Genomic DNA, 12,117 nt, shown 5'->3' on the forward strand with positions numbered 1-12,117 from the left:
TTTTGTCATTCAAAATTACAAAGATTTGATCTCCAATTTTTCTGATTTTTGAATCAAAATTAGAATTAGTTATTCACTTCTTTAAAAAAAAAAAAAAAAGGAAGTCCTAAACATATATCTTAACATAACGGATGACTATATATATATATATCAACATTTAAAACAACTTCCCAACAAACAAGACTTCTTATCAAGAACAGCCATAACCCCTAACCGAGAGAGAGAGAGAGAGAGAGAGAGAGAGAGAGAGAGAGAGAGAGAGAGAGAGAGAGAGAGAGAGAGAGAGAGAGAGAGAGAGAGAGAGAGAGAGAGAGAGAGAGAAATCTGCGACGCCTGAAAATTTCATTAGGATCTATAGATCAGAGGCTGACAAATAAAATCTTTTGTAGTAATTCATTCATACGCAACATGAAAAGGGCAAAAGGAGAAGAAGAGGGTTCCAAATCCACAGACATAATATCGAGTTTGCCACAAGAAATCTTGGAGAGAATACTGTATTTCCTCCCCCAAGAAGATGCTGTCCGAACCTCCGTCTTCTCAAAATCATGGCGCCACGTTTGGTGCACTCGTCCCAATCTTGTTTTTTCCGACCAAACCTTCAAAGGCAAGAAACAATATTTTTTATTCACTGTGGACAAGACCATACAACGTTATCGTGATCAAAAGTTGTGCGTCGAGGAATTCGACCTTTGTATATTGGTAGACGGTTCGGAAGATCACGAATCGGTTACGTTTCTTGAAAATTGGATCCCATTGCTGAAAAATATGGGCATGAAGAAGTTTGTTCTCTCTATTCGTGCGAGACATAGTCGGGATTTTACCGATATGCCCTCCGTAGTCTTTGGAGCCGAATCCCTCCAATATTTGCACGTGGCAAAATTCGTGATGCACCAAAAGTGTATTGAAAGGTTAGTACTCTTGAAGCATCTCGACCAACTTCATCTCCAGAAAGTGTACATCGAAGACGCGGTTTTTCAGAGGATAATCTCGAGTTGCCCTTTGATCGAAACGATTACGATGGAAGGATGCGAAGGGTTAAAGAAAATTAAGTTGAATGACCTTCCCAATCTTATCAACTTTAATTTTTATGTGCACGGAAATGGGTCGGCGGTGGAACCTTGTCGCATCGAAATCCATGCACCATCCACAGAAACCATCGATATTACCTACGGCAATATTTGGTTCCGCAAAGGAGCGGAGTTTCGTAACCTCATAAACTTACATCTGAGGGGTGTCGACTCGTCATTGGAACACATGTCTTCGTGTAAATTCCCGATCCTCATCTGGTTGAGTCTTTCGCATTGTGGAGGATTGAGAGATATCCAGCTATTCATCGATGCCCCGAGCTTAGTACTTTTTGAATATCAAGGATTCTTTATCCCTTCGATCTCTTTCGGAAAAACTACTTCCAGTTGGCGTTCAGAATTAAAGATAAAATATATGCAGATAAACGATGGTTATTTGTGGTTCCTCAAGCTAAATGAACTGCTCAACTCAGTAAGCAAATCTAGAATTATCCTTTCTGTTGATCAGTATTTGATGAATCACGACGAAATAATTCGAGGAAACGCTAATATGGTACAATACATGAATGGTTGTGGTATAGCTGTTGTGGTGGATAGATTGAGTTTGAATGCTTCTTTATCTGCCGGTTCGAGTAATTTAAACGGTCTGCTTCGTATTTGTCGTCCGAGAATTCTAATGCATTTGGATATGGAAGTTGTCGAGTGGTTGTGGAAGGTTCTAATGGAGAGAGAGAGTGGAGACGAAGGTGATTGGTTCAGACAGTTGTGGTTGCGAGATTTGGAGCTAGCGAGCTTGGAAATTAAGGAGACCGGTCGAGAGGAATGGCGTTCGGCAACTCTGTCCGAATTGCGGAAGTGTCGAGAAACGAAATCTTATCATACTCGATTTGCATTGAAATGGAGACGAGCTTTGTGAGAGTCTTTGATCATGGTTTTGTAGTTTTTAAGGAATCTCCACTCTCTCCATTAAAATATGTTAGATTCAAATTTAGTTTTTGGAATAGGAACTGAAGTTTATTTTTATTATTAGTATTTTTTTTCTTTTTTTGAAATAAGTTAGAACTTCTCCAGAGGAGCTGAAAGTTATGCAGATATTGATTTATGTCATTAATTTCTTTTCAATTTAATTTCGACAAGCACGATTGCGATCGACCATTCTGGTCGGCCCCTAGGTCTTTTTTTCCTCTTTTAATTTCTCGAGAAGGTCTCGCCACTTCTGCCGTCGACGCTGCCTCCGTCCCGGGATCCGACGCGGACGATGTCAAGGTTTCTGATGCATTAAACAATTTCTTTTATGGATTTGCTTCTTTCTTTGCTTCAAATTTCAATTTGGTTTTTTACCAATCTAGAATTTCTCCTCCTCCCGAGGAACCAAAAAATGGTTTCTTTATCTACAAGTTCTTAATAATGCTAATTAATTAATCATATTTGTTGGTAAATACTGTTTAATTGTTTCGCAGAAACATACATACAATAATCATGAATCAAGAATCTTTTTCCAGTCTTCCTTACCCATTGGATTCTGATCACAAGACTCACCCATTGCTACTATTATCCCATGCATGGTGACTATCTACAAAACCAAACTTTTTACAGCATCTCGAAAAACAAAGCCCTCGTCGACGCAAAAATCGCCGAGTTCCGTACCAAGAAAGCTATATCCACTTCGCACCCGTCATGCATGGCTAGCGCTGATTCGTCTCGGAAAATCTTCTATAACTTTCTCTCTCTTGAACACCGCCACAAAGCAAGTGATCCATCTCCCCCGAATAAAACAAAAACCCGAACCCAACTACACCGATATCCACTACACGTGCACTTTTTCCGAACCCCCGACAAACCCTAACTGCCGTGTTTTGTTCACGGCCCTCTTCGACCCCCGCCATTCACTTCTGCCGAATCGGCGACGAGAAATTCATCTCGAGGCCGAACAAGTACGGAGACGATGACGACGACAACACGTTGACATCGCCCGTGTATTGTAAAGGAAAAATCTACGCATGGATGAGTCGTAGTAGTACTTTCGTACAAGTCGACTTTATCGGGGTGAGATTACTATTGCCAACAAGTTGGTTTGTATTCCGAATCCAAAACCATCTTTCCTACGGCTATACATGGAGCATGTAGTTGAATCGGAGGGTGAGATATTGATGGTGCACGCGTATTGCTCGCACGAACACACCGGCGACGTATGCTATTTTATTATACTCAATATCGATCCACTGAAAGGGGAGTGGTCGGAGTTGAAGAGCATAGGCAATCGAACATTTTTTCTCGATCCATATAAGAGCAAGTCGTTTCTGTGCAATACAACAGCAGATGATGATGATTCGGCTAAGAAGAACTCGATATATTTCTTCGGGGCCGACAAAATTCTATACGTGTACGACATTGACGATCGGAGCAAAACGACCCTTAAATTGCCGACGATTAAGAGGAACTCTCCGTGGCGGCTATCTTGGGTTTTAATGTAACCTTTGCTTGCCTTGCTAGCCAAACTACATTTACTATTATTACATACTTCTTGAGTTATTGATCATGTCTTAGAAATCCATTTTAATTTATACTTGTGTAATAGTTAGTGATGTTATATATTTCTTTATCAACAATTAATTGAATTTTTTTTTGTTAAATTTTGTGATAATAAAAATATAGGGTAAATTACGGCCAACCCCAAGGTATGGTTAAATTAAAAAAAGACCCTCATGTTTGATTTATTACAACTATGAACAGATTTAGTGGAATCTTCTAGATTATGTGGAATATTCTCCAATTTATACGCATAACATGTGTCTATTGGCTTGTGAATTTTTGCACAAAACGAGTACAAAATAGAGAATATTCCGTAAAATCTAGAAAATTATGTTGAATTTGACATCATAAGGATGGATGTATAAGAAAACTCATACTTGATGGAGTGGTTGTAATTACTCAAGCAAGAGAATTTTTTTCGTAATTTAACCATACCTCACGTGAGTGAGCATAATTTACCCTAAAAATATATTTGGATTTAGGTTGATCTTGCTTATAGCCATATTGGTAACGCAAATAGCCGCACCCAAACTCAAGAAATGCAATAGATAATATAATACAACTGTCTATATATGTAAGAGTTCCAAATAATTAAAAAAAAAAAAAAAAAAAAAAGAACAAACACACGGACAAACCAGAACAACAGAAGAAACAAACGGCCATCAATAAGTGCAAGAAGAAGACAAGCAAGTAAACACCATTCACACACACACACACACACACACACACACACACACACACACACACACACACACACACACGGCATAATTTAATCAACACGTGTCTCTTACATTTAACCATAATTCAGAATAACTAAAACCTCAAACCAATCTCTCCAAAGCATCGTACACATGCCTCATCGAAGGCCTTTTATCGGGCCCGCTCTGAGTGCACGCCATCGCAACTTTCAAAATCGCAATCATCTCCTCTTCCTTATCACCACCATCTTGACCTAGCAAATACACATCCAACACATCGCAAACGGGCTTCTTCTCCTCGATGCACATCTGCATCCAACGGACCAGATCCATTTCCGAGTCCCCCTCTCGAACCAACGGCGATCTACCCGTAATCATCTCGAGCAAAATTACACCGTACGAATATATATCCCACTTTTGAGACGGCTTCACCACTTTCAACGCCTCGGGCGCTTGATAGTACGAGCTGTACGAAGACGCAAACGTGGCTGCTTCCGAAGCTGATGCGGAGCTGCTGATCTGTTGTTGCGGTTTTTCGGTAATTACCATTCGGTTCGACTGCAGAGTGGGAGACCCACCCGCTATGTTGGCTAATCGGCCAAGGCCGAAATTGGAAATCTTCGGCTCCATGTCGTGGCCGAGTAATATGTTGGATGGTTTAAGATCACCGTGTACGTATTTTTTGGGGCTGTACTCGTGTAGATAAACGAGCCCTTTCGCTACTCCTTTCATTATCTTTAATCGAGCAGACCATGAAAGCGGCGTAAATGTTACCAACCCGGGTTTTCCTTTTAAAAAAAAAATAATAAAAAAAAAATTGAAGTTACTATAAGTATACGACACGAAATTGAATTTTGGTTCTTGAAAAAGGAAAGAATAAAAAAACTAACCATGAAGTGCGGTAGCAAGATTGTCATTAGGGACAAAATCGTAAATCAGAAGCTTCTCATCGACCGACCAATAGTAAGCTTTGAGAGTTACGATATTCGGGTGTCGCAATTTTCCGATGGCTTCGACTTCCGTCTGAAATTCTTTAAGCCTTTGCGAACCGCCTTCGCCCAATCTTCTGACAGCTAAAGTAAGCCCGTCCTCAAGCACAACTTTGTACACAATCCCGATTCCGCTCTTGCCAAGAACAAAAGCGGATGCCTTCAAAAGCTCGTCTAAATCGAACGCTATATGCGTGTCCAAAGGCACTAAGCCGTATTGCTCGACATTTTCAGACAGAGTCTCCGATTCATCTTTCGTAAAGCACAAACATTCCTTTCTTCCTTTACTACCCTTCCCAAAACCGTACGCATTTTCATCCTTTCTTTTAATACCACCACCACAACCGCAAATTCTCGAGTAGCAATACGAAAACAGCAAACCGATAACACAAATACCGATTATATCCCCGACAATAATAGCAACCACAGCAGCTTTACTCAGCCCTCGTCCACTCACACCTCGGCCCGGATTGTTATTCGGTAAGTAAGGAACCGACGAAGGCGAAGTACTACTTTCTTGACTATCGGAAGAACAAAGATTCTTCAACGGAGGACCACAAAGACCAGGGTTACCGATAAAAGCCGTCGGCCCTCGATTAATCAAAGCCCCGTTTTGCGGGATCGGACCGGTTAGTTTATTATACGTAAGATCGATGTAAACCTTCTCCGGTAAATTACCGAGACTAATAGGAATCGAGCCATTAAACATATTATGAGACAAATCAACAGTCCCTTGCAAATTCGACAAGAACCCTAAATCACTAGGAATTGAACCACTAAAGGCGTTGAATGAAAGATCAAGCTTTTCCAACAGAACTAAATTCTTACCAAACCCATTAGGCAAAAGGCCACTAAAATTATTATGACTAAGATCAAGATTCCTCAACCTTTTGCACTGAATCAACAACGTGGGCAACGACCCATTAAACAAATTACGAGATAAATCCAATGTCTGAAGATATTCAAGATTGCTAACCTCAAACGGCACCGTTCCGGAAAACGAATTTTCATAAAGAACCAAGCTTTGGAGACCCTTTGCCTTGAAAAGCTCGGTGGGTAATTCTCCGGAGAGATTGTTGCTTCTTAAATTGATGTGCCGGAGTTCAGAGAGAGATCCGAGGGAAGGAGAGAGAAACCCAGAGAGTTTCTTCTTGGGGATGGAGATGGAGACAACTCTTTGGTCTTTGCATGTAATGCCGTTCCAAGAACATGGGGTTTGGTCGGAGGAGTTCCAGTTGTTGAGCGACCCATTTGGGTCTTCTTTAATGGAGGATTTGAATGAGAGCAGAGCTTCGCCTTCTTCGTTCAATGAAGTTGCGACGAGTATGGAAGAAGAAATGCAGAGGGTTAAAATCAAGAAAGTGAGAAAAGCTAGCATTTTTTTTTTTTTTTGAGAAAATGACTGAGCGGAGAAATGTGACCGTTGGAAATCCACTGAGCAGAGGAATGGGTTTCTTTTTAGAAGTTGGGTTTTGTGGTTTGAGAAGGAATGGTGCTTCTTCAGAAAGAGGGAGAGAAGAGAGAGAGAGAGAGAGAGAGAGAGTGTGTGTGTGTGTGTGAAAGCTTTGACGAAGAAGAAAAAGTGGGGTTTGGGGAAAAGGTAAAGTTGATTTGTGAAGGTAAAGCAGCAAAATGGGACATTGGGAAAATAGTTTTTCTACGAGAAAGAAAACAACAGTGCTAAAAACGAAAAGGAAGCTGTGTGTGTATGTGTATTTTGCATCCATCCATCTTTGTGAATTAACACACTGTACTTCTTTTTTTTTTTGGCTTTTTTATTTTTTGTCTATAAGCAATTGACATTGTACTGTGTTTCATGTTTGTCTTTATTTTAATATATCAGTTGATGGGAAGGGAAATAAAATTCCTGTTTTTTTTTTTTTTTTTTCACTTTAAGAAATATAATTATTTTTATTTGAAAATTAGTGAAAAACTCACTTTTGAAAATTCATTGAGATAGGGCCACCATTTGGAAATAATTAGTGCTAACTCTTTTCTTATGTCTTTCTGCGAAATTCAGTATTAAGCTGAACGTAAATCGACTACGATGTTTGTGTTGTTTTGTTTATTGATTATAGTTGGTTACGTAAACCGTCACGTAACAATACTAAAGTCAACGGCATAAAAATTGGAGTGTATCGAATGGATGGGAGAAGCTGTGCTGCGTGATGCGTTGGTCAATTTCGTAGAGGAGTACGTTGTTGGTTTATGATAGGAGTGTTGTTTCCATTCCGACGGTGGAGGTGTTTTGATGTCCAAACTCCTCGGCCGGTGGTGGAGTTTTTTTATGTCCATATGGTGGTGGCTCGATGACAGTGAATGTATTTGATGTCCAGACGATGCTACCTCGACGGTGAGAAGGAGGTAATCGTGGGAATTTAAGGTGAAGATAAGTGTACTTTCAAAAGTTTAGAACTACTCAAAGATTAGAACTTTCGTCTAATAAGAAAATGAAGTTGGATATTTCCCTATTATTATAATTTTTTTAGGGGGCATATTATTAAAGTAACATAATCTAATCATTTTAATATGATTTTTTTTTTTTTTTTGCCAAATATTAATTTAAAGCAAAATGGTTTTTTCTTCTGAAAATTTGTTCTCTGGAAAGACCAAAAAGATGAGGCATGACAGCTTAAACCAAGTAATTTTATTTCTTAAACTAATAATATTTGTCTTGCAATGTTTCTTTTATTACAGCCAGATAGGGAAAAAACTAAGGAGCAAACTAAAATGAAGTGCACTTTGACACTAATATATCTAGGCTGTCTCAAAAAAGAAGTAGACCGTTAAAGAAAGAATTTATAATCAAATGTGAATTAAGAGTAATATGATTACATCACATGCCCACATTAAATACATGTGATATATATCAAAGGCACAAACTTTACAATACGTGGCCAATTGATGATAGAAAATAAAAACACAAACCCCAACATTCCTAGATTAAAAAAAATAAAAAATAAAAAGTAAAAAAAATAAATTGTCACCCTAAGATCATCTCTAATAGACAATAGACAATAGACAATAGACAATTTAAAATTAGTTGTTAAAATTTGTGTTCAAAACACAAACTTAAAAGGTAATTAACATTTCATATAGTATTATTTATGTTGCTATTTTTTAGGAATATTTGATAATTCTTTATCCAGCTGTAATTTTGCATCCCGAGAGAGGACATATCAAAATATAATTTCTTTGACAATCGAAGATATTAATTTTTATTTTATTTTTAATTTAGGATTCAAATGATACGTAATTAATGGATTTTATAGCCATTTAATACATCTATTTAATTCACTAGTGGAGCCAGGATCTTGAGTCCGGGGGAGCCAGGATCTTGAGTCCTGAGGTCGAATGCATTAAAAAAAATGAAAAGGCCATTAAAGCTATTATATGTAATATTTTTTTATATAATTATATAAAATCATAGGAATTTCAATAAATATCAGAGAGTTCGTGAGTCTTTCGACCCTATGCTGGCTCGGCCACTAATTGGATGGAGAGCATTTCAAAACGATACATCAAATGAAGTATCAAATTCCAATTTGTCTAACTAACATTTTAATGCTCATTTGATATTCTCTCCTTCAAACGGATTATTAACCGGACAATCATTTTAATGTGTCGAATTAACGAGAAAATTTTGGTCAACAAACTACCTCATAAAAACATATGCAGTGTACATTATAATGTGTGCTAAAAAAAATGCATTATATAGCATTCTCGCTAATATTTACAACACGAAGAGTATTTTAGCAATTCGATACAACACAGATGCGTTGAATGCAATAATCTCGATTCGAGGAATTATTAGGCTGGGTTCCTTCCTATGTGAAAAATACAAAACATTGTCACCCATCTTTTAGCCTTTTTTAACCTACTTTTGTGGTCCACATACATAAGTTTTTGTTAGGACTATTCTACCCAAAAAAATTACGACAAAAGAAAACAAGAGAGAAAATAGACAAGAAAAGTGAGTGCAAATTTTCAGATTTGTAGTTACCGTATAGGAGTTTTGATCGTCGCGACCGTTGGATCGTCTCCAAAATTTTACTACCGCGACAATGTGGGAGTCTTAGTAAATGTCAGAATTTACCATTGCAAAAAAAAAAAAATAGGGTTTGCTATAGCCGTTTACTGTAGCAAAACTGTTGTCACGTCCATATTCACTACGAATTTCTTTTACTACTAATTTAATATCTTAAGCTACGTATTTTATTTGGTAGTCAAAAGTCATTTTTCTACTACTGTTTATGAAATTATTGTATATTTGTCGTTATTAAGTCAAGGTGATAAAGGAATTGACTCTTTTTTCCCTCGTATTGTGTTGTTTTTTAACTATTGCTCTCTCTCAGCATAATTAATGCAGTATACTATCTATATATGTATGATGACTAAACAAATTGAAATAAAATAATTTCTTTTATAAAGTTAGAAAATAGAAATAATACATTGTGCAACAACAATATAATATTAATATTAATATTATTCGGAATTTGTGTGACGTCATTATTAAGTGTTAATGAAGCATGGTTAATTAGTATTTCTTCTTATCCTTAACAGGGCCTCTTGGAATCTTGTTAAGAAAGTTGGTGTCAATTTTCTTGTACAGTTTCTTCATATCTTTGTTTCCTTTTCTTGCTAGATAATCCACGTCACTCTGATACCTTTCGTATAGTGCCGGTAGACTCATCAATCCAAGAAAACCTTTGCCAAAAATAAAATAAAATTACTTAATTCATTAGTCACATAATATATATTTAAAAAAAAATTGAAAAATCACCAATTTTTTTTTTCTTCTTTTTTTTTTATTACCAATATATAATAGGTTTATGGAGCTGAAGTAGTTTCCAATCCCCGACAATATCCACAGGAACGTAATTGCCTGATGAATTAAGAAAATAAAAATAAAGAATTAGCAAAAAAATGATTGAAAAAATGTAAAATCTTTTAAGTTATTTGGGTAAATTACAGATACACCCCTCTGAGGTATGCTTAAATAACTCTAAGGTCCCCGTGCTATTAGGTAAATTTATGGGTGAAAGTCGGATGGATCGGATCGAATTAGCCTTTTCAGAAAATTTCAAAATTCGGATATCAAAATCAATTCCAAAATTTTCAGAATCTAAAAATTCATTCAAATTCCAAAATACCCGGAAATTTCGAAATCTCGGAAAAAAATCGGAAATCGCATAAGCTTTAAAATTTCAAAACTTAGCCGATTTTTTCTAAAATGTTCAGAATTTTTCAAAAATAAGAACATCCACGTCGATAAAAGTAAAACTAATAACTACTAAATTTCAGTTCAAAAAAATAAATAAAATAAACACAACATAATATCCAATAAAACTTCTAACAACAATTCATTATATCAAAATCCTAAAACAAAACTTATATGTGTATTTTTCGGAAAATAAGTACGGTATAATATATATTATTTATAGGTGTATTTTTTGGAAAAAGAAAATCGGAATTTTTCGGAATTAAATCGGATCGGAAATTCCAAATTTATTTTATATAATTCCAATTTCAATCCAAAAAATCGGAAAACAGAATTTCGGAAATCGGAATGAAAAAAGTTGTTCCAAAATCGGAACTTTTCGAATCGTAACCGGCGGAAATTGGAAATTCAGTTCCAACTTGCACCCCCTAGGTAAATTACATTTACACCCCTGAGGTATGCGTACTAGTAATTACCGATACCACATGAACCTTAAAGTTATTTAAACATACCTTAGGGGTGTATGTGTAATTTACTCTAGTTATTTAAAATAAAAGCATCATTAATTATAAGAGTACCATGAGGAATGTTCTCAAATCTTTGCCAGATGAAACATGATAGAATTTCAACAATATCCTGTTCATCTCGGCGAAAAGCCATCGGAATATCGATTCCGGGATTGTGATTGCTCGAGGATCAGGCGGACTCCTGGAAATTTAATGAAAATAATATATAAATATATAAGAAGGAAAAAATGAATTGTATTGTGTTTGTAGTATTATTATTATTATATAAATAGAGGTTTAATTTAAATGATGTTACCAATCAACGAAGCCTGCTCCCATAGACCAAACGAAAAGAACAAGCATCATAATAATCGAGACATGGCACAAAAGCGTGACGAAGTTATATTCTCCGACTTCGAATAAAGACCATAGCACCGTTGCTCCGATTAATATTGCAGCCGATAAGTTCTTGTTCCTCCATAGCACTACCTCAGCAGCTGCATGCAAAGCAAGTTTTGAATTGAATGTCAATTCATTTTCAAATATATATTAATAATATCAAGGTATTATATTATTAATAAATAAAGAAAAAAAAAAGTAATGGGAATATGATATATATGTATATTGACCTTTTCCGCCTCCAAGAATGGCATGGAGTGGCTTTTCTCTTCCGAACAATTTTTTCAGAGGTACGGAAGAAGGGCGCGCGTCGTCGGAATCCGAGGAATAAATCGGCATTCTTTTTTTAATTTGCTTTACGAAATTCGGAAAAAAATGTTGTTGTAATATAATAAATGTATTTGTTGATGTAAGTTGTAATTAATAATAGATGAGATGATTGGATTTATATATGAGTGGTAATATACCAAGATTTGTAGCCAAGAAACATTGTTAGCTAGAAAGAAAGGAATACCTTGGGCATATATGTCTTGTGACATTACCTCCATTTGAGGCCATATTTAAAATATATAAAAAAATATAATAAATAATTAATGCTTCACATGCTAATAATAGATATACTATTTAAATTTCTGGTTCTTCAGAATATAACAAAATTTAAATAAAATGGGCTTTTTGAAGGCCCAAAGTTTGAAAAAAGCAAATTTCTTGTAGCAATGTGGTTTCAAATTTCAATTAAAGGGGACA

General features: G+C 36.2%; 3 protein-coding genes across 3 annotated transcripts; 1 reads left to right on the forward strand and 2 right to left on the reverse strand.

Annotated features, from left to right (window-relative positions):
• Window positions 1-212: 212 nt before the first annotated feature.
• On the forward strand, window positions 213-2,112 carry LOC148766563 (F-box/FBD/LRR-repeat protein At1g13570-like). Its single transcript, XM_088826663.1, has one exon. The coding sequence runs from the start codon at window positions 409-411 to the stop codon at window positions 1,939-1,941; it is 1,533 nt and encodes a 510-aa protein (XP_088682789.1). The 5' UTR covers window positions 213-408; the 3' UTR covers window positions 1,942-2,112.
• A 1,977-nt stretch (window positions 2,113-4,089) lies between these two features.
• Window positions 4,090-6,999, reverse strand: LOC105954170 (receptor protein kinase-like protein ZAR1). Its single transcript, XM_088826159.1, has 2 exons — window positions 5,146-6,999; window positions 4,090-5,043 (listed from the first exon to the last, which is right to left on the reverse strand). Exons 1-2 carry the CDS (start codon window positions 6,620-6,622, stop codon window positions 4,379-4,381), a joined length of 2,142 nt encoding a protein of 713 aa, XP_088682285.1. The 5' UTR covers window positions 6,623-6,999; the 3' UTR covers window positions 4,090-4,378.
• Window positions 7,000-9,647: 2,648 nt separating this feature from the next.
• Window positions 9,648-11,803, reverse strand: LOC105954187 (reticulon-like protein B9). Its single transcript, XM_012977861.2, has 5 exons — window positions 11,601-11,803; window positions 11,288-11,468; window positions 11,044-11,173; window positions 10,060-10,129; window positions 9,648-9,951 (listed from the first exon to the last, which is right to left on the reverse strand). The coding sequence occupies exons 1-5, from the start codon at window positions 11,707-11,709 to the stop codon at window positions 9,782-9,784; spliced, it is 660 nt and encodes a 219-aa protein (XP_012833315.2). The 5' UTR covers window positions 11,710-11,803; the 3' UTR covers window positions 9,648-9,781.
• Between the last annotated feature and the right edge of the window lie 314 nt (window positions 11,804-12,117).

This window comes from Erythranthe guttata, chromosome 12 (genome assembly GCF_056151865.1).
Source record: "Erythranthe guttata isolate IM_541 chromosome 12, IM_541, whole genome shotgun sequence".
Classification (NCBI taxonomy): Eukaryota; Viridiplantae; Streptophyta; class Magnoliopsida; order Lamiales; family Phrymaceae; genus Erythranthe; species Erythranthe guttata.

Coding starts and splice junctions, on each gene's coding strand:
- LOC105954170 (XM_088826159.1), bottom strand. CDS start 6,622: ATGCTAGCTTTTCTCACTTTCTTGATTTTAACCCTCTGCATTTCTTCT. Junction 5,044..5,145: donor TCTTGCTACCGCACTTCATG/GTTAGTTTTTTT, acceptor TTTTTTTAAAAG/GAAAACCCGGGTTGGTAACA.
- LOC148766563 (XM_088826663.1), top strand. CDS start 409: ATGAAAAGGGCAAAAGGAGAAGAAGAGGGTTCCAAATCCACAGACATA.
- LOC105954187 (XM_012977861.2), bottom strand. CDS start 11,709: ATGCCGATTTATTCCTCGGATTCCGACGACGCGCGCCCTTCTTCCGTA. Junction 11,469..11,600: donor CATTCTTGGAGGCGGAAAAG/GTCAATATACAT, acceptor CTTTGCATGCAG/CTGCTGAGGTAGTGCTATGG. Junction 11,174..11,287: donor GGAGCAGGCTTCGTTGATTG/GTAACATCATTT, acceptor TTAAATTTCCAG/GAGTCCGCCTGATCCTCGAG.